The 27,513-nt window shown below is 36.5% G+C and overlaps 1 protein-coding gene across 3 annotated transcripts in view; it reads left to right on the plus strand.

Moving 5' to 3' along the window:
- Positions 1–27,513, plus strand: part of PCDH15 (protocadherin-related 15) — a 1,053,047-nt gene that overhangs the window by 744,068 nt on the left and 281,466 nt on the right. For all 3 annotated transcript variants that reach the window (XM_010856569.1, XM_010856570.1, XM_010856571.1), the window contains exons 16-18: positions 7,868–7,947; positions 16,843–16,936; positions 19,613–19,741. In XM_010856569.1, the coding sequence (XP_010854871.1) occupies positions 7,868–7,947; positions 16,843–16,936; positions 19,613–19,741 (303 nt within the window). The remainder of the gene's footprint in view (positions 1–7,867; positions 7,948–16,842; positions 16,937–19,612; positions 19,742–27,513) is intronic.

Here is a 27,513-nt window from a genome sequence, read left to right on the forward strand (position 1 = left end):
AAGAATTTATTACCTTAAGGTAATAAATTTGCTAAACTTGCTAACACCAAGGCCACTACTTATTTTTTCTACATACCAACTATATTAATTAATACACATTCAAGGATACAATACAGGGGATGTGGAAACTTGGCAGCAAGCATTGGCTCATCAATGAAATCTTTAACTAGTTTTATTCTGACAGTTTCTAACTCTCTGAGAGGTTCTAAGCTATTTGAATATCTTAAGCTTCCCCAGCGTCTCCCAACTGGGAGACTGTAAACAATTGTATGCATAGCTGTAGGAGTCCTGGTAAACTTGTCAGGCGAGTTAGAGAGCTATCTGAGGGGTTTGGATTTAAACACTCCTAATGCCCAGGAACTTTATTAATTGGAGCTGTAAGTTAACTCTTTATCAGAGAGAGTGAGATGGTGGTGGGGGACAGCCCCTGTAAAGTCAGAGGTGAGAGCACAAAGCAATAAAGTAGGCAGACTCTGGTTTTGGGGGGGTAGATGCTCGAGAATATCCAGGGGGACTCCTGAGGCTCGATTCTGCCTTTGCATATGCTGAGCCTCCTTCCTCATGACCTTTGCCACGGGCGGAGCTCCTCACGCCGGCTCCCGGCACTTCTTCAGGGGATCTTCCCGACCCAGGGATCGGACCCAGGTCTCCCACATTGCAGGCAGATTCTTTACCGTCTGAGCCCAGGGAAGCCCCTGTTTTAGAGAGGATGAGAACAATTTAGAAAACGTAGAAAGCAAAACTCCCAAAATCTTGCCCTAAGAGGGAGATCAGACTATGGATGCTCAATCACTAAGACTTATCAGACTCTTTGTGACCCCATGTACTGTAGCATGCTGGATTCCTCTGTTGCTGGACAATAATGCTGGATTGGGTTGCCATTTCCTTCTCTAGGTGATCGTCTTGACCCAGGGATTGATCCTGCATCTCCTGCATTGGCAGGCAGATTCTTTACCACTGAGCCACCAGGGAAACCTGATCAGATAGAACATTTTCAGCAATAGGAGGAAAGATATAGTGTGTGGTTACAGGATGATATATACGAAATATATATATAATGTACATATATGAAATTAGAAGAATTTGCAGAAAATTGCTTCAATTTTCTCAGTGAAACTATAATCAGGGTCATCAGATGAGAATAAAGAGGTGGTAGGATAAGTTGGAGACCTGAGGAGAAAGTGTTAATAATCATATAGGAAAGAGGGAAAGTGACTGAAGTAGCTAAATACAGTACCATATGTGGCAGGGTGAATACTCTTAAGGTATGATCATGCTCACAGTGTCCTTCTAGATTAGCTGCATTTTAAAGTTTCAGATATGCTATGTTGCATATAATTTGTCATATTATTTAATTTTTTTAAATCAAATAAACTGACTTTTTTTACACAAATGAACTTATCTCAAAAACGAAATTTTTATCAGAATCATAAATGACAAAACTCGACCTAAAAATGTGAAGAGTAAGTCATATTGAAATATGTTCATAAACACTGTTACTTTGTTAAAGGACCAATAATTTAATCCCAAGAGTGCACATACCTTTTTGGAAACACTGCTGTCCTGAACTGAAAGCTTCAGTTCCTGCTCTCAAGCAATTTAATAACATAAATAAGGACTTGTTTGCCTAAACATGAAAAGACCATCTAAGTCTGTTGATTTTATTTATTTAAAAAATCCTAAGGGCAGGTACTTTGCCTTAATGTCCTGTGAAATGTGTAAAATCATTCTGTGAGCATAAAGTGTACTCTATCAAATGGTATTCAGGGCGGTGTTCATCTTAATATGAAGAGAAGTTTAGAGATATGCTTTCTTTTTCAAAATTTCTATTTTCCTGTGTCTAAGCTCATTGCTTATTTAGATAAATCTTGGGTTTCTGTTGGTGCTTCTGAAAAATTGGTGACTTGAATTTACATGCAGTGAGTAATCTACTGAGAAGACTAGAAAGAAAAGTTGCTTTGATCTTTAAAGATATTCTTTGTCAAGGAAAAATAAAGAAAAGGTAGCTTTATTTTATTTCACATGCTCTTAAACGCGTATCAGTGAACCTCTGACTGAACTCCGTTACTTGCTAACTATCCAGGTTAAATAACTCGGGTTGTTTACCTGAGGCCAACAAAACAGGAGCAAGCCTTCCACTTGCTTGCTCTTTCACAAACTCATTAGGCATGTATCCACCTGAGGTCTTCTAACTTGCTCTATTCTATTCTTGGAGGGACCTTCCCTGCATGAATAGCTCTCTCACCTTTTACAAGTGTTGCCAAATTTTCACATTTTTTTTTGATGGCTTTCCTGAAAACCTCAATGTAAGTGTAAATTTTCACTTTGCCTTCCCATATGTCCTTCCTGAATTATTTTATATTTTTATAGCACTCATATGGATTTGAAAACTATATTATATAAATATAGTTAATTATATAAAATTTTATATATAAATTATATATTAAATCTGATATATTACATATATAAATATGCAATTATATAATATATTCTATATAAATACCTATACACTGATTATTTTTCTTTTTCCTCTCTCTCCCTCACTATCTGTAAACTGCACAAAGGAAGCATTTTTGTGTAGTTCTTGTTGAAGTTCCAGTGTTGAATACAGTGTAGATGTTCAATAAATATTTTCTGAATTAATAAGTGAATATTGTTAATGTTGGGGCTTACCAGGTGGTGCTAATGGTAAAGAACCCACCTGGCAGTGCAGGAGACATAAAAGACATGTGTTAGATCCCTGGGTCAGAACAATTCTCTGGAGGAGGGCATGGCAACCCTCTCCAGTAGTCTTGCCTGGAGAATCCCACGGACAGAGAAGCCTAGTGGGCTTACAGTCCATGGGATCACAAAGAATCAGACAAAACTGAAATGAGTTAGCAAGCATGTATTGTTAATGTTACCATTAGCTTTGTTTTGAAGTTAGGTGTCTTGCCTAAGAGACAGTAGTATAGTGAGTGCTGAAACCCAGGTTCCTGGCTCCAGGGCCTACCCAAAAACTCTATGATAAACCCAGGGAAGATGATTGCTATCATACTTCTCTTAGATCTTGAATAAAGGACTCCTTTTGGAATTGATTGATCAAAAGTAAAGGCATAGGAAATGTTTTTGTGCTAAGGCTAATTCCTATCTGTTATATTATGGAAAATATTAACTAATAGTAGAATCTCCTTTTTAAAGATTAAACAGTCACTATTATCTCTAAATAAATAAAAAATATCTTCCAATTAATTATAAAGAACCCTAATTGTAATGATGAGAGAAAGAGTAATATAATTGAAGTCTTTTGCATTTCCCATTTGCCTATAAGATTATTGCATGGCTTAAATGAAATAAGGCATGCAAATATAATTTCTGATATTATAATAAGTAGTCAGCAACTTTTAATGTAAGGATTCACTATTCCATATCATATATAAATTTTTGTTCATCATGTAGGGAAGGCTGGCTGTGTGATGTGATGTGTGTTAGTCATTTAGTTGTGTCTGACTCTTTATGACCCTCCAGGCAAGAATCCTGAAGTGGGTAGCCATTCCCTTCTCCAGGGGGTCTTCTTGACCCAGAGATGGAACTTGGGTCTCCTGCATTGGAGGCAGATTCTTTACCATCTGAGCCACTAGGGAAGTCTAGAGAAGGCTGGTTAGACTAATATATTTTTAAATGTTTTTAGAAATATATGTTAGATCACACATATGTACATTATCAAATCTTAATCCTCCCAGAATAATTGTTTCTGCTGCTTTTTTGAATTATTGTTCATTATTTCTCCACTTTTATGTTGATATATAGATACCAACATCATGGTAGTTTAACATGGTAAACTACATGGTATTTTACAAAATGCTAACAGAAGTAATGGATGTGTTTCACAATTCAAATCCAGATAGCACCACTCCCCCTTGTTTAGTAGACCAAGAATTTATGAATCCTCCCTAATTACTATTCCTTTTGCTGCAGATCCTGAAACAATAGCAAAGGATTGACTAAGAGGATAAGAAGAAGAAAACAATCAAATAAGGATTTTCTTCTAAATCCTGGGTTTTCAAAGTTTTCAATAAAGGCACAGCCTCACATATGAATGAAATAGGCAAATAACTGGCTTATAGTCAAACATAACTGAAGAAATATTCCACAGTACCTCAGGGATTGAAAGTAATTTGGCTGAAAAAAACACTGAGAATTCTGTAGGAATTCCTCCATTACTTTAGTAACTTAACAAAATAATGACATATAAACAAAGTAACACAACATTCACAGTGCTCTAATCTGATGAAAATAATATTAAATATTAGAGTAGATCTGATACATTAGAAGCAAGGTTTAACATTAATTTGGACTTAAAATTGTTTGCACAAAGTTATCCTACTTCAGAATCTGTTTATTCTGGCTTTTATGAAAACACAATATAATAAATTGTCTCTCAAAGACTATAACAACCACATGCCAAAAACAAAGAGACATTGATAAATCTGTAACAATATGATAGGTAAAAATGAGTGACTGAAAGAGGAAAACAACAGAAAACATTTAGTGTGAACTTTTTAGTGGTAAAATATATCTCCAGATCCAGCTTAATTCTGTGTTTCTTGAGGAAGTTAAGTATCATTTGTAATTCCATTTTATCTTTCTCGCTAATATGTATCTGGGAAAGAACCAAGAACAAAGGGGAAATATAAATCATATGCTATCAATCCCATTGACTGTGTGTATGTGTTTATCTTCTTTCTTAGTCTCTACACTTACACTTGCATTATAATTAATTTCATGAATTTTAAAATTTTAGATTTAAAATTAACTGGAATATTTCAAATATATTATAAGTATCTTGTTGTTTCATTGTATTTTGCTATTTTATTGTATTTGATTTTGTGTGTGTCTGTGAGTGTGTGTATATAATAATGCAATAACCTTATTAAAAAATAAAATAGAATCTTGACCTGGGAAAAATGGTCACATTGCTTAATTAAAATGGGATATGGTGAAGGTACAAGGGAGAAGGCAAGAGCACTAGTCAGATGATTATTACTTAAACCCATGAGGGAGATGGTATCTGGAGTTCAGAGACAGCCAGATACTGCAGATATTTTAAATATAGACCCAGTGGGATTAGCCAAAGGGTTACATTAGGGATTAAGAATGTTCAGTTAAGGTCAAGTGGTAGAAAGTTGTAGTTACTGCTATTTACTGAGATAATGAAGACTGAAAGCAGCAGTGGGAGAGTAGCAGAGAGGTCAGGGTTGGGGATTTTAATATTTCAAATTAGGTGTGTCTATAGTTCATGTCCAGTGGGTTCTCAAGGCAAGAATACTGAAGTGGTTTGCCATTCCCTTCTCTAATGGACCATGTTTTGTCAGAACTCTCCACCATAACCTGTCCGTGTTGGGTGGTCCTACATGGCATGACTCATAGTTTCATTAGGTTAGGCAAAGCTGTGGTCCATGTGATCAGATTGGTTAGTTTTCTGTGATTGTGGTTTTCAGTCTACCCTCTGATGGAGGAGGATAAGAGGCTTATGGAAACTTCCTGATGGGAGAGACTGACTGAGGGGGAAACTGGGTCTTGTTCTGATGGGCGGGGCCATGCTCAGTAAACCTTTAATACAATTTTCTGTTGATGGGCAGGGCTGAGTTCCCTCCCTGTTATTTGACCTGAGAGCAAACTATGGTGGAGGTAATGAAGATAATGGCGACCTCCTTCTAAAGGTCCCAGCAACATATTGCTATACTCAGTGCCCTGAAGCCTGCAGCAGGCCACTGCCAACCCATGCCCCTGCTAGAGATTCCTGGACACTCACAGGCAAGTCTGGGTCAGTCTCTTGTGGGGTCACTGCTCGTTTCTCCTGGGTCCTGGTGTGCACAAGGTTCCAAGAGTCTGTATGCCCTCCAAGAGTTTATTTCCCCAGTCCTGTGCAAGTTCTGGCAGCTCTGTGGTAGGGTTAATGGCGATCTCCTCCAAGAGGGCTTATGCCATACCCAGGTCTACTGCACTCAGAGCCCCCACCCCTGCAGCAATCCACTGCTGACCCATACGTCCTTAGGAGATACTCAAACATAGTTCTGTCTCAGTCTCTGTAGGGTCTGTGGGTGTTGGTGTGCACAAATTATGTGTGAATGTCTCTGGTGGGTGTCAGGTTTGATTCTAAATATGAAGTTATGAAAGTCATGCAAAGGAAGTGTTTTACCAAGGTGACATTTTTAACTAATTCTACAAAGCTCTGAGCCACCATCTAAGCCACGAGATGGTGGCTGTCTGCATTGTGGGAGACCTGGCTTTGATCCCTGGGTTGGGAAGATCCCCTGGAGAAGGAAATGGCAGCCCACCCCAGTACTCTTGCTTGGAAAATCCCACCATGAATGGGCCATGGGGCTCTATGGAGGAGGCATGAGGTCGCAAAGAGTTGGACATGACTGAGCGGCTTCAGTTTCTTTCTTTCTACAAAGCTTTGTCCACAAAGCCCTGCATTAAGTAAATACTAGAGATATGGTTCTATCCCTGGGTCAGGAAGATCCTCTGGAGGAGGAAATGACAACCCGTTCCAGTATCCTTGCCTGGAAAATCCAATGAACAGAGGAGCCTGGCAGCCTACAGTCCATGGGGTCACAGTTCAACACAACTGAGCTACTCACACACACACACACACACACACACACACACACTCACATTATTATTCAGTTGCCCTTGGACTCTGGAATTAGTGTGGTCCAGAGGTTTCTGGCCACCCATCTGTTGTGATAGCTGATAGAGCTGTCCCATGACTAGGACCCTGAAATCCATGTCTAAGCCATCTTATCTACCTGTAGAAACAGTGCTCCCTGTTGGTCCAGAAATGGGATTTCATACTTAACCTCTCATGGCTGGGATAGTTGTTGTCCAGTCTTTGAAAGGACCCCATATAACCCCACTTTCTTCTGGAGTTCCTGCAAACTCCAGAGCAGTGCCTAACAGAGAGGTTAGAATCTGCCAACCAACTAACATAAATAAATAGTAGTTCCCCTCCTCTTGAGGTCATACTTAGGCAGATCCCTCTTTTATTCCTTTTATATCATCCCAATTTCTTTATTCACCCCTCTTCCATAAGGGGATGTAATGGATCACCGAAAAGGAAATCATTGGCTATTTTAGGTGGCAAAATCCCAGACTCCAATGCCACAATATAGAATGTATATCTTTATTTTGGGTAAGAGAAACTCAGAACTCAAAGGCAGAAGCTGTAGATTTTGTTTTCTATAACTTAAGAAGGGAAAAAATGTTAATATTTACTGAAACAATGTGCCAGATGTTAGTCTATGTGTTTTAACACAGATTATTTCACTTAACCCTCTCAACATCTATTAACTTTTGAATTACTATAGTTTTCATTTTACAAATGAGGATATTGAGAAATGATCACACAATTAGCAACTAGAGCCCAGTTTTTAATTTCAGGCTCTCTGGCTCCAGTTTCAGAAATCTTAACCATAAAGTTTTATAGACAATATATTTTGAGCAGAAAAAGAGAAAAAAAAAGTATATTAAATTATTTTGACAATGCAAACATTTATGTAGAGTCTAACATATTTGTTTGAATTATTCATATAAGATTAAATACACTCTATGAAAATCATTACTATATTTCCCCACCTGATAAGATTATGTATATATTCAGGGGATATTATTCTTATTCACTGTTGCAGCTTTCAGATGAAAAAGAGTGGTAGAAATGCTGGGATCTGGTATTTACATGTAGTCATTAGCACATATTTTAATCTTTATTCTATAAGGTATCATGGGCCTTCTGTGCTATTAGTTTCAAGTATCTATATTATACTGTACTGAATAGAAGCCATATCAATTACTTGATAATTAAATTTATGTTTTCTCTCTGAAGGCGACTGATCGAGAGGGAGACCCAATAACATATGCCATTGAGAATGGAGATCCACAGCGAGTTTTCAATCTTTCAGAAACGTAAGTTAATAATTTCTAAATGTTTACTTTTTTAATTTTTAAAGTGTTAAACAATATACTGGTAGCAAGAGAACAGACTTTTAATCAAAGACTTTCAGCTGTCTGTAGTTTTATTTTACTTTTTTTCATACATATATTAGTGAGAGCTAGGGGTGGGGGGTGGATAATTCTGAATTCAGAAATCATACTCAGGATTTATACTCAGTATAAATCATACTATTTATTTTAAATATTTTTACTAGGTAAAATCCACTGAGGTGGAAACATTTCATTTGGAGTTATAACCTGGGATTAATTAGATTCCTTTAAAGCTGTCAGCTATTCATAACAAAAGTATTTCTACAAAAAGTAACTTGGCACTAAATTGTTCATTCAAAGGGAATTTTGTAAGATAAAGTATAATTCAAATGCATTTAAGGTGTCACCAAAGTCTATCCTTCAATTTTTGAGTAACAGGTATATTCTAGAAAAGCTAAGATAAAAATATTTCATGTCCATGCTAAGCCTCTTTTAGGTCTGTGTTCATGTCATTCTACTCACATCTCTGAACATATCAGAGGTAATTTCAGTCATAACCATTGAGAAAACTGACAGCAGGCATTAAAGAAGGCATTGAAGTTTGCTTTGTTTCTCTTCTGCAATAGCAAAGTGGCCGTTCTGCTGTCACACGTGGCTGCTTGTCAAAGAGATGTTCTTGTTATCTCTCTGATGTTTTCTCTGTGGTCCTGAGTGGTTTTACTCCCTGAAAGGATGGAAATCTAAATGTAGCTGATGAGTGCAAAGTGAAAATTTTGGCAACTTAGTCCAGCTCTGCTTCAGTCTCAGGAGCACGTGGTGCACAATGATGTATCAAGAGAACTGTGGATGGTCACGATCTTTTAAGAAACACCTGAAATTTTGCATTGACAAGGATGGTACAGCCATGAATTTGTATGCCTGGAAACAGTATTTCCCAGAGTTTTAGACTTCACAGATGAATAAGCTTCCATTTAAAAAATGGAAAGACACATATTTTGAATTTTCCATGATAGGTACATACAAATCATAAATTAGTTATAATTTGCAATCATCCTTAAAGAAAGAAAACTTTGTAAAAGAGGCATTTTAACAATAATTGAGACTGCATGGTACTAGCATAAGAATATGTCTGGATAACAAGGAAAAACTTAAGAGTCCAAAAATAATCCCTTATATTTATAGTCCATTGATTTCCAAAAGAAAGGGCCAAGACAATCCAATTAGAAAAGAATAATCTTTTCAACAAAAAAGCTGGGACAGTGCACAAAGGAGTGAAGTTGGACCTTTATCTCACACTATTTGTAGGAATTAACTCAGAGTGAATCATAGACCTAAATATAAAAGGTTAAACTATGTAATGTAGAAGAAAATACAGATGTAAATTATAATTTAGATTAGGCAATGCTTTCTTAGATATGATACAAAAAGCAAAAGTGATGAGAAGACCAATAAGTTGCACTTCATCAAAATTTGAAAAAAAAAATGATTCAAATGGCATGATCATGGATTTGAAAGACAGCCTCTCAGAATGAAAGAAAATATTTTAGATAATGTATGTGACAAGGGACATATATGGAATATGTAAAGAACTATATCTTGAAAATAGATCAATAATCTAAATAAAAATGAACAAGACTTTAAATAGACATTTCTCCAAAGATATGTATATGGTCAATAAGCACATGCAACATGCTCATAATCACCAGTCACTGGAGAAATGCAAATTAGAATCATGAAATACCACTTCACATCCGCTGAGAATGGCTATAATGAAAAACAAAGGAAATAGTGTGTACGGGTGAGGAGGTAAAAATATCAAAATTCTCATATATTTCTGGTGGGAATGTAATATGTACATTCTGTAAAACTATTTCTCACATTTGGAGAAGGAAATGGCAACCCACTCCAGTGTTCTTGCCTGGAGAATCCCAGGGGCAGGAGAGCCTGGTGGGCTGACGTCTATGGGGTCACACAGAGTTGGACACGACTGAAGTGACTTAGCAGCAGCAGCAGCAGAGTTACCATATAACTCAGCAATTCCACTTGTGTCTATTCAAGACAAATGAAAACACGTGTCCACTTAAGAAGTTGGACAAAAAATGTTTATAACAGAATTATTTAAAATGGCACAATGTGGACAACAACCCAAATGTTTGTCTGTAGATGAAATAAATTAACAAAATGTGTATTCATGTGGTGGAATATTATTCATCAGTAAAGAGAATTAAGTACTGAAACATGCATGAACCTTGAAAATAAGATACTAAATGAAAGAAACCACAAAAGAACACATTTTGTATGATTCCATTTGTATTAGATGTCCAAAATAGGCAAATCCATAGAGACAAATTAGACTACACATTTCCTGAGGCTGGGAGGTGGCAGAGAATAGGGAGTGGATACTAATGTATACAGTGGTCAAATATTCTAAAAATTGATTCTGGTGATACTTAAATTAATAAAATCATTGAACACATGTATACCTGTGGTGGATTCATTTTGATATTTGGCAAAACTAATACAATTATGTAAAGTTTTAAAAATAAAATAAAATTAGAAAAAAAAATAAAATCATTGAATTTACACTTCAAATGGGTGAATTCAATGATACGTGAATTATATGTTAATAAAGGCGATAAAAATAAGAAAATAATGAAACTTTCACCACTATTCTCTGTTAAGGATTTCCATTCCTGTGTTTATCTGTTTTTCTCTTGATGATGAAGGATTTTACAACTGCTGGATGTGAAATCTAATGAGCTACCAGTTTTATCAAAGACACTCTCACTCATGCTGCTACCGTAGCAAGTGGTTCTCTTCTACTTTCTCATTTATGATTTTGAGGCCAAACAGACAAAAACCTAACTGAGAATCAGAGGTTCTTTAAGGTGTGAAAGATACAAATGCAGCGTCCTCTTTGTCTGAATTGAGCTAATCAGACAGAAATATCCTTGAATGCAAACTGCTTCCAGGCAGCTAGAATAGGTCAGGTCTCTATGATGATTGCATGGTCTCTTTCAATGATCATTCTTGATTCAGGATCTGTACACTGAGCACATTGCCTTTTATCTTATGGTGATTTTATTTCAGCCAACACATTGCTCTTATTCCCATTGATATGTATAGGCTGGTCTAGACCCTTAGCAATATATTTCAACACATTTGAAATGGAAGAAAATTGATACTTTAATTCCTGCTTCCTTTGATACTTCTGGGATACTTGTGCAAATTTGCATCACCACTTCTGTGTAAGTTTTAAGGATTTGAATAATTCGGGTACTCCCTCCAAAAATAATAGAAAACAATTTATGTTCTCTCTTATCAGATGCTTCAATTCATCTAAGTAGTGATCTTGGTTACATTTTCCTTCTTAAAACAAAAGAAGTACATGCTTATTGTTTATATTAAACATTATATTATTTTATTCTATAATGCCATTGTTAGCAATAATCATTATGATACCATTAATTTATCTTTTCTCCATTGAAATAAAAATATACCAAAACATTTTTATAATTTGTTAAAAATGTTAGTAGTAATGAATCTCAATGCTAGTACGGATTGACTAAGTGTTGAATTGTTATATGTGTTTTAATTAGATTAGTGGATTAGTCATATGGCCAGGGAAAAAACTTCTTTACAGAAAAATCCTTGTTCCTTAAAGAGAACAATCATCCATTATGCAGATCATTTAGCACCATGTATTAAATGGTTAGATCTTTATGGTTCTGCAGCATAATGCATTAATAACTTTGTGTCTGTTCTAGTATATTATTCATCAAATATTTGTTCAGCAAACATTCACTATTAAGTAAACATTTAAGCAAGATGTAAAGAAACTTCCTCTGTAACTATTATGACCAATATATAAGTTATTTATTGCAGGAGATTGAGGAATTCTTATTGATTATCACCATTGTAGCACAAGGCATGTGATGTAACACTTAAACGCTAAGTGCTAAATAGAAGAAGCCAGAGTTATTTCTGCCCCTTGTTAGAATTGTCTTTGAAGATTTTACATCTTCACTGGCATTTTTATTTCTTTCTTTGTGACGAATTAAATTTGACACTATATTTAAAGCTTGATTATGTTTTTCATGTCAATTTAAACTACACTGAAGATTAATATATAAGAAAGATGATATGCATTTTTTTTCTGTCAGCTCTACTCTCAAAATACATACTCAATCATCCTTTTCACACTACTAGTTCATGTCTCCATCATCTTTCTCCCTAAACTACTACCAGTATCTAACTCTTTCTATTGGTCTGTATTTGTTAATCACTAATTACTGCTTAACATGGAATGCCATATCAAACTAGAAACAATTACACATTTTGAAGTACACTCTAACATCTCTATCATTTTAAGGCCTGAAAAAATGATGCCCATATCAGCATGATGAGTCTGTGAAAGACAGACACTTGTAAGAGTAAATAATGTTAATCACAACTAGTAGAATGTATTGAAAAAGATTAAAGGAAGAATAGAACACAAAGCATGAAACCTGTGAGATAATCTCTGTCAGTGCACAATTATGCTGGTGGGGTATTAGTTCCTAATAAATTATGCATTTGGAGAAAATGAACACTAAAATAGCAGGTTGGTTTGTTTGGCAGTAGATACGGTTTAGCAGTAAATACCCTCTACTATTTTTAATCTACATTGTATAAACAACATTTGAACACAATTTTTATGCTTTGGCAAACCAATTCATTGTCTAAAAGAGCTTGGTTTTCTCAAACACAGTACATTTTAGGACTATAGCCTTAGTATTTGGTGAGGGAATTCTGTGCAATATAGTTAATATAATTGAGGTTAAATTCACATAGTATAAAATTAACTATTTTAAAGTCAGAAATTCAGTGGCATTTAGTAGACTCACAATGTTCTACAACTATCAGTTCTATCTAATTCCATAACATGGTCATCATCCCAAAAGGAAACACAAACCCGTTAAGCAGTTACTCCCTACTTGCCCTTCTCCTCGGCCACTGGCAATCACCTAATTATGTGCAACTTCTATGTATTTTTTTATTTCAGATATTTCCTATAAACAGAAGGACACAATAGGTGACATTTTGTGTCTTTTTTTTTCACTAGGCCTAAAGATTTCAGAGTTCTTCCATGTTGAACCGTGTCTCTGCACTTCATTTCTTTTTGCAACTGCGTAATATTCTGTTACATGTATACACAGCAATTTGCTTATCCATTCATACATTGGTGAAAATTTGGACTGCTTTTCTGTTTTGGCTATTGTTGATACTGTATATATGTGTGTGTGTGTGTGTGTGTACTTTTCAATACTAAGCAACTTTTTTCAGTTCTTTTGAATATATACCCAGAATTGTAACTGCTGGGTCATAATATTGTAATTATTTACTTTTTGAGGAACTGTCAAACTGTTTTCCATAGTGACTGAACCTTTTTACATTCCCACCAGCAATGTAGAAGGGTTTTTATGCCTCCGTGTTTTCATCAACACATTATTTTTCCCACCTGTTTTGTTAATTGTAGCCACCCTAGTGAGTATGAAGTACTATTTCATTGTAATTTTGATTTGTTATTTCCCTGATGACTAATGATGTTGAGCATGTTTTCATGTGCTTATCTGCTATTTGTGTATCTTCTTTGGAGAAATACCTATTCAAATCCTTTACCTATTTTTTAATTGAATTGTTTTTTTCTTTTGTTTTTGAGTTGTACCAAGTCCTTTATGTATGTGGGGAACTGACTCTTATCAGATATATGACTTGTAAATATTTTCTCCATTTTGTAGGATTTTTTCACTTTATTGATATTATAGTTTCATACACAAAAAATTAACTTTGAGGAAGTCCAACATATAGTTTTTCCTCTTGCTCTTCATGCTTTTGTTATCATATTTAAGATTCCATTGTCAAACTCCAAATCATGATTTATTTCTATGTTTTTGTCTAAGAGTTTTATGGTTTCAGTACTTACATATAGATTGTTGATCCATTTTGAGTTTTTTTAGTATGGTTTTTTAATACATTCTTTTGCATGTAGAGCTCCTGTTGCCCCAGCAATCATTTGTTGAAGAGACTTTTCTTTCACTATTGAATGATCTTGGCATTCTTTTGAAAATCATTTGGTCACAGACATATAGGTTCATATACGGACTCTCAATTCTATTTACCAGTATACTTAGGCATTTTTGAATGCCCTAAATTTCCAAGAAAGTCTCTACTCAGTTTTCCATTCCAGGCTTTTGGTTTTCTTATGCCTCAAACACAATCTGTTGCCTTAGGTGACTGCAGATTGCTCCCTGACTTACACTGTTTTCCAGGAATACCCACTGCTTATTCGCCTTGAGTGAATTCTGCTTTTTAGGCAAAACGAAGACAAAAGCTATGTTATCCCTTCAGGCAGCCTTTAAGACCAGTTGGAATAGACAAATCCAATACTTTGTGAATAAGGGTAGTTTTGCTGCCTCAGACACAAGGACTAGAGTATCACACTGGGGGTGCTGATCACCATTCTTAAGACCACTCTAAGTCAGGAAGAGATGGGGCAAGGACGAGTAAAAAGGGAACAAATCTTTATTATTAGCAATTTTTAAAGTTCCCTTTTCCTTAAATCTACCTCCATTTGGGCGCTGTCAACGTTTGACTATTTTCTAGAGTCCTATCAAAGATGCTTCATTTTTCGACCCTTTTTGGAGAGTGTTGAAACATCTTTTCAAGCTGTCTGGGTCACCATTTTTACTGATTTTGTCCTGTGCAATAGATTTTCAATTATGTAAAATTCAATTAGCACTATTACTGATGTTTTACCAGGAGGGAGTCTTACGTATTTTTAGTATATTACTGATAATATTTGCTGCATTCCTAAATGTAGCCTAATGTATTGTGCCCTATAGCTTCCATCCAGCAGATAGCAGAGTCCTCCTTTTCAGTTATTTCTGGAATTTCACGAAAGGATGCTTGTGTGGACTCATAAACTAGTCTTTCAGCTATAAATACCAAAAGACAATTACCTATTCTTTCTCTATTTTTCCATCTCACAAGTATCCTGTCTCTACTACACTGGAACACAAGGCACATATCATCTTAAGCAAAGGACTATTTCCATAATAATCACGAGGCCATGAAAAATAAGCTATTTAGGTATAATATGGCTCTAAATTCTTATGAAATATAAATTTCTAGTGATTTTCTAATTTAATATACAAGGAATGATATAGTCTTGAACTTTAAACTGAGGAGGAAAATGGAAAACAATAACTCAATTTTTTTTCTTCCTTTCATTGTACTGTGGATTAAGTTTTCAGGTTTTCTATTTCTTAAGTTAACTTGTGAATAAGTCTCAGAAGTAATAAATGCCTTACTTTTCTCTTAGAACGTCATTTTAGAATGAGATTATTCAAACCATTTGGTGTGGGAAGTTGATCCAAACCTGATTATTATGAACTACTCTGGGAATTGGTTTTCAGTTATTTAACAAAACATTTTAAGATGCACCAGACGCAAAGTCAAGTTTTTATAGTCATAACATACGTTTAAAACATTTGTTTTTAATCCATATCAATAACAACAATAAAACAAATAGAATAACTGAAACTCTGATCTTGATTCCTTGGCATTGACTCTCTGTACTCAACTAGCATATGTGGTGTGAATTGTTTAAATTTCACTGTAGGGACAAAAGCACTTGCATTAAAATGAAAGCTTTTTATCTATCAGAAACAATGTGCTTTTATACTTGAATATTTTAATGTTTTGTTAAATCAATGTAACCTCTCCTCAAAGTAGATGCTTATTAGGCCTTAATTAAAATGTCATACACAATATTAAACTGGAATATCTAAGACATAAATGTAGAATTTGTTTAAAAGAACATTATAAGTGACAGACTGTTATAAAACAAATTACTTGGGAGGATAAAATCTTAAATGTTTCAAAGTATGTATTCTAAACAGTGAAAAGGTTGATTTAAAAATACTCTAAGTATGAGAATTTTCACAAAGGCTGATCATCTCCCATTATACACAATGCTTAAGAAATGTCTAAATCTTAAGAGAATAACAAAATGGTTAAATTGTAGTATATCAACAAAAGCATTTGTTTTTATAAAATATAAAATGAGAGAATGAGTGCTCATAAAGTTATATTATCTTGAAAAGAATGTAAATATGAAGCCTAAGTGCTCTTTTGAAAGTAATTATAATGTATTTAAATATGGTTATAATAGAAAATAAAAAAGAAATACTAAAACATAACCCACAATATCTGTGAAAATTTTGATAATTCTACTGTGTATTTTCCAATTTTCTACAATAAGCCTCAGTCATATTGAAATTTGTTTTAAAAAAAAAAGGAAAAATAAATTTTAATCTCTAAGTTTTATCAAAGGTGAAATGTAGATATTTGCATTTCCATAGTGGTCACATATGTGACAATGAATGGGAGTGGTGATATATTGCTATATTAAAAAAACGACTTCTTTACTCATAGGATTTTGGAACTGCTAAAGATTAATGGACTCTTTTACCTTGGAAATAATCACAACAAGATAGATATCTTTCTTTCTGGGATGAATTAGGCAATATCCACCACCCCCTCGCCCCCAACCCTTGGAGGCTATAGAATCAACCCAGTTACCTTATTTAGTTTGGCAATTTTTCATTATTGCTAAGAAGCTCAACAGCTTTAAAAGCCTTTTTCAATTTTCAGCATGAATCCTAGAAACAAACATCTTAAATATGCAAGCTATGTTTGTGGAAGGGGGAAAAAAAGAAACTATCAAGAGTAGTTCTCAAAAAAAAAAAAGAGTAGTTCACACTAGTAGGAAGACTCCCAGTGATGTAATATCTTTTTGTGCCTCATCTGTTTATTTGTTTTCTCTGTCACTAGTACTGGGATTCTAACCTTAGGGAAAGCCCTGGACAGGGAGAGCACTGACCGCTACATTCTGATCATCACTGCTTCTGATGGCAGGCCAGATGGGGTGAGTACTCTCTTGGGGAAAGGGTTTTAAAAATAGTACTAAAGAAATTGAGAAAACCTTATAGTTCTACTCTCTGAAATGGTTTGTTACAACCATTAATTCGTGAATTAATCTTTTTTTTTTCACTTGGAAAAGCTGCTTAAAATTACTCGAAGTGTATTTCTTCTTGAATGAGCTCTTTTAACTGATGAAACTATACTCTGAACTTGTTATGCAGCTGAAACTTTTGACTTGATAGAATAATAGACACCTGGGATTAGCTTTCTTACCCAATTTATGAGGAAAGTTAAATCTAACTTAGTGTAAGACGTATTTCATTGCGTCTATCACCAGCTCAGCCTGGCAGGTCTTCTACCATTTAAGACCTTGTTGCCACTTTTTTGAGGTCAGGGGACAGTGGGTGGAAGGTAATTTGTGTATAAATATGGTGAAGCACTTAGGAAACCAAGTTGACTGTTTCCACAGGTTATTTGACTACTGGAAAATATAGCTTTGACTAGACAGACCTTTGTCAGCAAAACAATGTCTCTGCTTTTCAATATGCTGTCTAGGTTTGTCACAGCTTTACTTCCAAAGAGCAAGTGTCTTTTAATTTCGTGGTTGCAGTCACCACCTGCAGTGATTTTGGGTCTCCCCAAAATGAGGTCTGTCACTGTTTCCATTTTTTCCCCATTGCTTTGGCATGAAATGATGGGACCCGAATGCCATAATCTTCGTTTTTGAATATTGAGTTTTAAGCCAGTTTTTTCACTGTCCTCTCTTCATCAAGAGACTCTTTGGTTCCTCTTCACTTTCTGCCATTAGTGGTGTCATCTGCATATCTGAATTTGTTGTTATTTCTCCCAGCAGTCTTGATTCCAGCTTGTGCTTCATCCAGCCCAGGTTTTCGCATGATGTACTATGCATATAAGTTAAATAAGCAGGGTGATAATATACAGCCTTGACATACTCCTTTCCCAATTTTGAGCCAGTCCATTGTTCCATGACAGTTCTAACTTACTTCTTGAGCTGCATATATGTTTCATGGGAGGCAGGTAAGGTGGTCTGGTATTCCCATCTCTTCAAGAACTTTCCACAGTTTGTTGTGATACACAAGTCACAGGCTTTAGCGTAGTCAGTGAAGCAGAAGTAGATGTTCTGGAATTCTCTTGCTTTTTCTATGATCCAATGGATGTTGGCAATTTGATCTCTGGTTTCTCTGCCTTTTCTAAAAGGCAGGTTGAACATCTGGAAGTTCTCGGTTTACAAACTGTTGAAGTCTAGCTTGGAGAATTTGGGGTATTTCTTTGTTAGGGTGTGAAATGAGTGCAATTGTGTGGTAGTTTGCACATTTTTTGGCATTGTCTTTCTTTGACATTGGAATGAAAACTGACTTTTTCTAGTTTGTGGCCACTGCTGAGTTTTCCAAATTTGCTGGCATGTTGAATGCAGCACTTCAACAGCATCATCTTTTAGGACTTGACATTTCTCAGCTTGAATTCCACCAGCTCCACTAACTTGGTTCATAGGGTTGCTTCCCAAGTCCTACTTGACTTTGCACTCCAAGATATCTGGTTTTAGGTGACTTATCACACCATAGTCATTATCTGGGAAATCCAGTTTTTTGACATCCATAGTCCCATGACCACTGCAAAATTTCTTCAGATTCACTTCCTTTAAGTCGTTTCTTTATGTTCAGTTCTCTAGTCTTTCACTCACCTTACTTAAACAGATTAGGATAATTTTTTGTATTTTATAAAAAGAAATGTAAATAATTCACCCATGATAGTTTCGTCCTGCTTTTTCCTCCTACTTATTATTTGCCTGTTATGGGTTTTTCATTTTCCAGACTAGCATCCTTGCTTTGTCTGATTTTGGTCTCAGCCTTCTGTGATCTTCCCCACCATGTGACAGAGATGGGTGGAGGTCATAAACTATACTCAGGCTTTGATTAGAAAAAGCAGTTTCCATTTGCATCAGGTATGAAGATGTTCCTTGATTATGCAAAAGTCATTGACCTAAATTATAGTCTCAGGTTGCATCAGGCCAGGGATTTCACCTTTTAACCAGGAAGTACATACCACTGGTAGGGTTGCGCACTTACCATTTCCTTAGGCTGTATAACCATAAGGTATTTTTTTTTTTTTTAATTTGCAGTGTATGATACTCAAACTTTTGGTTTAGATGTGTATCTAGAAAATTACTAATGTAGTATTTTCTGGTAGTATTTCCTTATCTGAAAATACCCATTTGGTATACCATGTTATCTTATAATGTACTAGTTATATTTTTGAACACTGCAACATGTACATGGTAAAAACTCCAGAAATGTTACATTTCAGAGAAAAAAGAGGTGCATGTGTATATAAATAAAAGCTTACCATCCATAAAATGTGAACAAGATAAAGGTAAAAGCACTTTCTGAAGGTAAGCCTCCAGGAAATACTTGACATTTTCAAGAAGATGCTTGCCCTTTAATGTCATCATTTGTTTTTCCCATCTGACTTTTATTTATTTATTTTTGAGGTGTTTGAAGATTGCGAGCTTCCTTTTTTTCCTTGTCTTTTTTTGGAAAGCTAAGGAATAGGAATGGTAATGAAATGCTTTTCAGATAGACAAATGCCCAGATAACCAATTAACTGACATCAAAATAAAAATAACTCCTCTCACATTTAATCACTTTTTTTTTTCTTTAAGACCTCGACTGCCACGGTAAACGTGGTGGTGACAGATGTCAATGACAACGCACCAGTCTTTGATCCCTATCTGCCCAGAAATCTGTCAGTGGTAGAAGAAGAAGCCAATGCCTTTGTGGGTCAAGTCAGGGTAAGTGGAGTATGTACGTATCTTAAATGTATTATTTATACGTGAGTAAACTTTTTACACTTTAATTGGAAAAGAGATTCAACTAATGCCAGGTGTTAAATGATGGACATCAGAATGATTTGAAAGTCAGTACAATCACTTGGGCATAAGGCAAGATGGTAATAAAGTGCATTCATCTTTGATCACTGTGCTGGATAACTTTCAAGACTATTTTTTTTTTTAATTAATCATATTGTGTGCATTTCCATTTAAGTTTTTAAGTTTGTTGATTTACATTTTATAACCATTGTGTAATTTAAACATTGATTTATTTGAGAGTATTATTTTCCTATTTAATATATATTTTTATTTTCTGAAATTACAAGAACTTTTAGAGACGCATGTAATTATGCACAGGCTTCCCAGGTGGCGCTAGTAGCACCATTAAGAATAAATTTGGAATTGCACCCAAAACACAAATGTTTAAATGTAAAGTCATTTGCTTGTGTAAACATATTTTTAGCATCTCCTGTGTACCTTATGGGTTTCCCTGGTGGCTCAGTGGTAAAGAATCCACCTGCCAATGCAGGAGATTCAGGTTCGATCCCTCCTCCTTGAAGATAATCTGGAGAAGGAAATGGCAACCCACTCAAGTATTCTTGTCTGGAAAATCTCATGGACAGAGGTCCCTGGCAGGCTACAGTCCATAGGGTTGAAAAAGAGTCAGACACGACTTAGTGACTAAATAACAAGCGTACCTTATATTTCAGACGCATTCCTGTCCAGTGTACTCAACACTCATTCCTAGATATGTTCTCTTAATTTCTAACTGGAAATATTAGCCAGTTTTTGTTACCCTTTTGATGAATAATCCTACTTTTCTTAAATCAGAGACAATGCTTTTTCAGTTAGGGCATGTCTGGTCTTGAACACAGTGGTCTAGAAACCATAAGATGAAGGAAAATTTTGAAGGAACATACATGTATTTTGGAGTGCTAATCTCAGATAAGGCATCTATGTGATCTCTGCACAAAAAAAAACAATACACTTTCTTTCCCAAGTTCAGGTTTTAGGATCCTACCTTTTTCCTCTCAGACCTTGGAGTTATAAAAGAGAGATTTGCTGTTGCTTTGCAGTAAGTATCTACAAGTCAACTACTATTACAGTCAAACAAAAGGTCCATTTTTTCAGTCCAGTCTCCTCTCTAACTTTAAAAAAGGAGAGTGTCTTTAAATACTGTCATGGAGAACTTCTTATTTAGGCTTGGGCTCATCAGTTCTTTTTCTGAGAGCACTGACAATACTTGCAAAACTGTCAACTCAGTAGTCATTGTCATTATGAGTGTCACTATAGTTCTCAAATCCTGGAGAAACTGATGAGAGGCATGTATCCCCTTACACCTTTCTACTTCACCACAAGAGAGAGTCTTGTAATTTTTTTGTTACAACATGCCAGGTGGTCTTTATGTCATATGGCCAACATGCCATTCAACTCCAGAATCCCACACGATACTTCTGGTTTGAAAGTTTTACTGTGGATTCTATAAGGAAAAGAAGAAAAAAAAAAAAAAAACACCTAGAGACAAAGTTTCAGGTATAAATAGTTTCTGTCTGAGACCTTAAAGTAATACTAGTGGGGAAGTGAGGAAGTGGAAGTGAGGCAGAGAAGAGATGGAAGCCAATAAAGGAATCGCAGTTCAGTTCAGTTCAGTTCAGTCACTCAGTTGTGTCCGACTCTTTGCGACCCCATGAATCGCAGCACGCCAGGCCTCCCTGTCTATCACTAACTCCCGGAGTTCACCCAAACTCATGTCCGTTGAGTTGGTGATGCCATCCAGCCATCTCATCCTCTGTTGTCCCCTTCTCCTCCTGCCCCCAATCCCTCCAGCATCAGAGTCTTTTCCAATGAGTCAACTCTTCTCATGAGGTAGCCAAAGTATTGGAGTTTCAGCTTTAGCATCAGTCCTTCCAAAGAACACCCAGGACTGATCTCCTTTAGAATGGACTGGCTGGATCTCCTTGCAGTCCAAGGGACTCTCAAGAGTCTTCTCCAACACCACAGTTCAAAAGCATCAATTCTTTGGCACTCAGCTTTCTTCACAGTCCAACTCTCACATCCATACATGACCACTGGAAAAACCATAGCCTTGACTAGACAGTTAACCAGCTACAATTAAGAGAACTAGAACTTAATCCACAGGGAAAATTCTGGGAAATGACACAAAACTGTGTTCCCCAGAGTTACTGATCCTGAGAGTGATGAGACTGGTAATTTCACACACTAAAACCTGAGAGTTCTTGGTCAGTGATGCTGTGGATGGGGGCATATTTTCTGCACTTCCTGCCTCCAAGCAACGAGTTCTCTGCAACTCTGATATAAGGCTGTTCAGTGAGACTGCAGTTACTAGCAGAGGGTAGTTGACCAGAGTGAATACTTACTCTGAGGAACATGCGTGGGCCATTGACAGCTTCTGTTAAACCAATCAAACAAAGTGACTAAATCTATGAGGGGCATGTGCTGAAAACAGAGAAAGAGGGTGATGTTGAAGCTGACTCATGAAGGATGCATACTGGTGAGAAGGAAAATGGGAGGGGATAGGGGTTTCCTTTCAAAAGAAAGGTGACAGAATGGACAATGTCATAATTATATTAAGTAAATTATGCCGTATCATAAATGTTTCTCTGTGCCATATAGGTGCTGAGGGAACCTCTAGAGGGTCTGAGATGGGGCACCACTAGATTATTATGTTATAATGATTACTCCTGAGTAGATTGTAATAGGAGGTTATAAATCCAGAAAGCTGAATTGGAAGGCAAATATAATAATCCAGACATTGAAGCTTGAACTAATATAATATTCTAATCATAATGAAAATTAAGTTACAGTTGTCACTCTAGGATGCCACTTTGAAAACAACTGTACAAATTTTTGATTATATTTAGCAAGTATTCAGATAAAATAAACAGATATTGGAAATTTAGGAAACTTATCTTTCCATTTCTTTTAATTTAATTAGCATTGGAGAGCTAAGTAAAGCCCATAGGGAATAACACATATGAGCCCACAGCTCATAACACGTACATAGATATTAGCATGCTGATTGATTTTTAATTTAATTTTTTTCTTTCTTTTAACTTTTCTTGCCACTTTTCCTAGGGATTCTTTATCTTGAAAGAATTGTAGCATTAATTTTTCTTTATTATCTTTTAGTTCTTAAACTTGATATGAAATGATCTCTATAACTTTTCAGCATTAAAAATTGAAATATAGACTTCAGCACTCACAATTTGATAAAGCAATATTGTCCTGATTTTCAGGCAATAGCATGTTTTCATAAAGACTAAAATGAGTTTGAAAGTACAAAGGAGAAGGAAGATAACCAAAGAAGGTGCATCCAACTGATTCAGCACAGTTCCAGAGAAGTTGTAATTTTCAAAAAATGGAATTTTGATGCCTTGTAATGGTCTCTTGTTTTTACCTAATGATAATTATATAATACATTAATTTCATTAAATGGCTCAAGTTGTTATTTTTGTTGTTGTTCAGTCGCTCAGTCATGTTTACTCTTGGCATCCCCATCGACTGTAGAATGCCAGGCTTCCCTGTTCTTCACCAACTCCCGAAGCTTGCTCAAACTCATGTCCATTGAGTCCGTGATGCCACACAACCATTTCATCCTCTGTCATCCCCTCCTCCTCCAGCCTTCAATCTTCAGCTCTTTGCATAAGGTGATCAAAGTATTGGAGCTTCAGCTTTAGCATCAGTTCTTCTAATGAATATTCAGGATTGATTTCCTTTAGAATTGACTGGTTTGATCTCCTTGCAGTGCAAGGGTCTCTCAAGAGTCTTCTCCAACACCAGAGCTCAAAAGCATCGATTCTTTGGTGTTCAGACTTCTTTATGGCTTAACTTTCACATCCATACATGACTACTGGAAAAACCATAGCTTTGACTAGATGGACCTTTGTCGGCAAAGTAGTCTCTGCTTTTTAATATGGTGTCTGGGTTTGTCATATAGTGTTTCTTTCAAGGAGCAAGTGTCTTTTAATTCCATGGCTGCAGTCACCATCTGCAGTGATTTTGGAGCCCAAGAAAATAAAGTCTGTCACTATTTGCATTGTTTCCCCATTTATTTGCCATGAGGTGATGGGACCGATTGCCATGGTCTTTGTTTTTTAAATGTTGAGTTTTTTAAGCCAGCTTTTTCACTCTCCTCTTTCACTTTCATTAAGAGGCTCTTTAGTTACTCTTCACTTTTCTGTCATAAAAGTGGTGTCATCTGCATATCTGAGGTTATTGATGTTTCTCCTGGCAATCTTTTTCCAGCTTATGCTTCAACCAGCCCAGCATTTTGCATGATGTACTCTGCATAGAATTTAAATAAGCAGGTTAACAATATACAGCCTTGATATACTCCTTTCACAATTTTGCACCCATATATTGTTACATGTTGGGTTCTAACTGTTGCTTCTTGACTTGCATACAAGTTCTCCAGGGTGCAGATAAGGGGGTCTGGTTACCATCTCTTTAAGAATTTTCCACAGTCTGTTGTGATTCACAGAATAAAAAATTTTAGCATAGTCAAGGAACCAGTAGATGCTTTTCTGGAATCCTCTTGCTTTTTCTATGATCCAACAGATGCTGGAAATTTGATTTCTGATTCCTCTGCCTTTTCTAAATCCAGCTCGAAAATCTGGAATTTTTCAGTTCATATACTGTTCAAGACTGGCTGGGAAAATTTTGAGTATTATTTTGCTAACATGTGAAATGAGTTCAGTTGTTCTATAGTTTGAACATTCTTGGGCATTGCCCTGTTTTGGGATTGGAATGAAACTGACATTTTCCAGTCTTGTGGTCACTGCCGAGGTTTCCAAATTTGCTGGCATATTGCATGCAGCACTTTTACAGCATCGTCTTTTTGGATTTGAAAAAACTCAGCTGAAATTCCAGCACCTCCATTAGCTTTGTTGGTAGTGATGCTTCCAAAGGCCCATTTGACTTCATACTTCCAGATGTCTGGCTCTAAGTGAGTCCCATCATGGTGGTTGATGGTGCTGGTTTACTCACTAATTCATGTCCAACTTTTGCAACCCCATGGACGTTAGCCTGCCAGGCTCCTCAGTCCATGGGATTCTTCAGGCAAGAATAATGGTGCGGTTTGCCATTTCCTTCTTCAGGGGATCTTCCTGACCCAGGAATAGAACCCGGTGTCCTGCATTGCAGGCAGAATATTTACCGACTGAGTTGCAAGGGAAGCCCCCATATGGTTATCTGGGTCATTAACATTTTTTTGTGTGTAGTTCTGTGTATTCTTGCCACTTCTTCTTAATACCTTCCACTTCTGGTTAGGTCCATACTGTTTCTGTCCTTTATTGTGCCCATCTTTGCATGAAGTATTCCCTTGGTATCTCTAATTTTCTTGAAGAGATCTCTAGTCTTTCCCATCTCTAGTTTTTCATAGAATGGGAAAATTTCTTTGCATTGTTCACTTAGGAACCCTTTCTTATCTCTCTTTGCTATTCTTTGGAGTTCTGCATTCAGATGGGTGTATCTTTCCTTTTCTCCTTTGCCTTTTGCTTCTCCTTTTCTCAGATATTTGTAAGATTTCTTCAGACAACCATTTTGCCTTTTTTGATTTCTTTTTCTTGGAAATCACTCACCGCCTCCTATACAATACCATGAACCTACATCCATAGTTCTTTAGGCACTCTATCAGATCTAATCCCTCCTGTATAAAATTTAATTTTATCTGCTATTCAAAATTATTAAGATGCACTAAGACCCAAAATATGTATGCTTAGTTATATTCAATTTGAGTTACCAACTTTGAATTTTTGTTCTAATATTTTGTGAGTTGCTCAGTTGAGTCCTACTCTTTGTGACCCCATGAATTGTAGCCAGCCAGGCTCCTCTGTCCATGGGATTCAACAGGCAAGCTTACTGGAGTGGTAGTCATTCCCTTCTCCAGGGGATCTTCCTGACCCAAGGATCTAACCCTGCAATGTAGACAGATTCTTTACCATCTGAGCCACCAGAGAAGCCCTAATGTTTTAGTATTATGAATAATTCAATGAAGGAACTTTTTATTTATTAAGGTAGTATTGTAGTATCAAACTTAATTTAATTGGTAATACTTCTGAAGCAATATTTATGGATTACACAGAACAAAAGTTTCATCAGAGTATTAAAAATAAACTTTAAAAATTGAAGTATAGTTGATTTACAATGTTGTGCTAGTTTCAATTGTGCAGCAAAGTGATTCAGTTATACATATACACACATTTTTTTCCAGATTATGTTTGTAACAGGGCAGAATGTGCTTTCAGCCATTAGTCCACGATTATCAGCACGTGATTCTTAGCATGGAATCATTAGTGCAAATTAAAGGTCCTGCTCAGCTCTGTCAGCCTGGCAGTGGTCCTGGGGCAGAGAGTGTGGTGAAAGGCAAGTCATAGCTTTCTCCCTGGGGTCCTCTAGCCACAGGGCTGCCAGGTGAGTTGGGAGTATGGGAACAGACTGAGGGCTGTGTCCTGCAGAGAACTCCAGAGGCCTAGCCATGGCCACCCACTGGCCAGATTCTGGCCTTGAAGCAGCAGTAAACCTCTCTCCCATCCCCACCGCTGTGACCTAATGTTGACAATGTCCAATGGTCACAGTCCATGGAGGCCTCAGCAACTGGAGATTACGGACACTTCCATCAAGGTAGCAGCTTCAACTGGTGTCAGTCCATTCAAGTTTCAAAAATTGGTACAGCTTAGATCAGTTGTCTGTCTCTACGAGGTGGTCAGAGGTCAGGGTTAGGTAATATTTTTCCTTATAGGTTATTGCAAAATATTGAATATAGTTCCCTGTGCTATATGCTGCTGCTGCTGCTAAGTTGCTTCAGTCGTGTCTGAGTTTGTGCGACCCCATAGACAGCAGCCCACCAGGCTCCCCCGTCCCTGGGATTCTCCAGGCAAGAACACTGGAGTGGGTTGCCATTTCCTTCTCCAATGCATGAAAGTGAAAAGTGAAAGTGAAGTCGCTCAGTCATGCCTGACTCTTAGCGGCCCCAAGGATTGCAGCCTACCAGGCTCCTCCGTCCATGGGAGTTTCCAGGCAAGAGTACTGGAGTGGGCTGCCATGTGCTATATAGTAGGCCCTTATTGGTCATCTATTTTATATATAGTAATATGTGCATGTTAATCCCGTATTCCTAATTTATCCTCTTACCTTTCCTCTTTGGAAGCCACATTTTATTTCTTTTTGGTAAATAAGTGCATTTGTATCATTTCTTTTTTTTTAGATCCCACTTGTAAGTGGTACCACATTTGTCTTTCTCTGCCTCCACTTGTAAGTGACACCACATTTGTCTTTCTCCACCTCACCTCACTTAGTGTGATGAGCCCGAGGTCCATGCGTGCTGCTGCAAGTGCATTATTTCACTGGTTTTTATGACTCAGTAATAGTCTGGCTAAGATGATTTTGATTTTTTTTTAAATGTAGAACTTACTATACACAGATGGAATTCACCACGCTTAAACGTGAGAATCTTTTCCATATTCCCAAATGCATTTGGTAGCAGTAAAGATGTGGCAAAATGTATATAGACTAAAGTAAAAGTGTTGTTAGTCACTCAGTCATGTTTGATTCTTTGTGACCACATGGACTGTAGCCTACCAGGCTCCTCTGTCCATGGAATTCTCCAGACAAGAACACTGAAGTGGGTAGCCACTCCCTTCTCAAGGGGAATCTTCTCGACCCAGGGATCAAACCTGGGTCTCCTACATTGCAGGCAGATTCTTTACTAAGCT

This window comes from Bison bison, unplaced genomic scaffold, assembly GCF_000754665.1.
Source record: "Bison bison bison isolate TAMUID 2011002044 unplaced genomic scaffold, Bison_UMD1.0 scf7180017864372, whole genome shotgun sequence".
Taxonomy (NCBI): domain Eukaryota; kingdom Metazoa; phylum Chordata; class Mammalia; order Artiodactyla; family Bovidae; genus Bison; species Bison bison.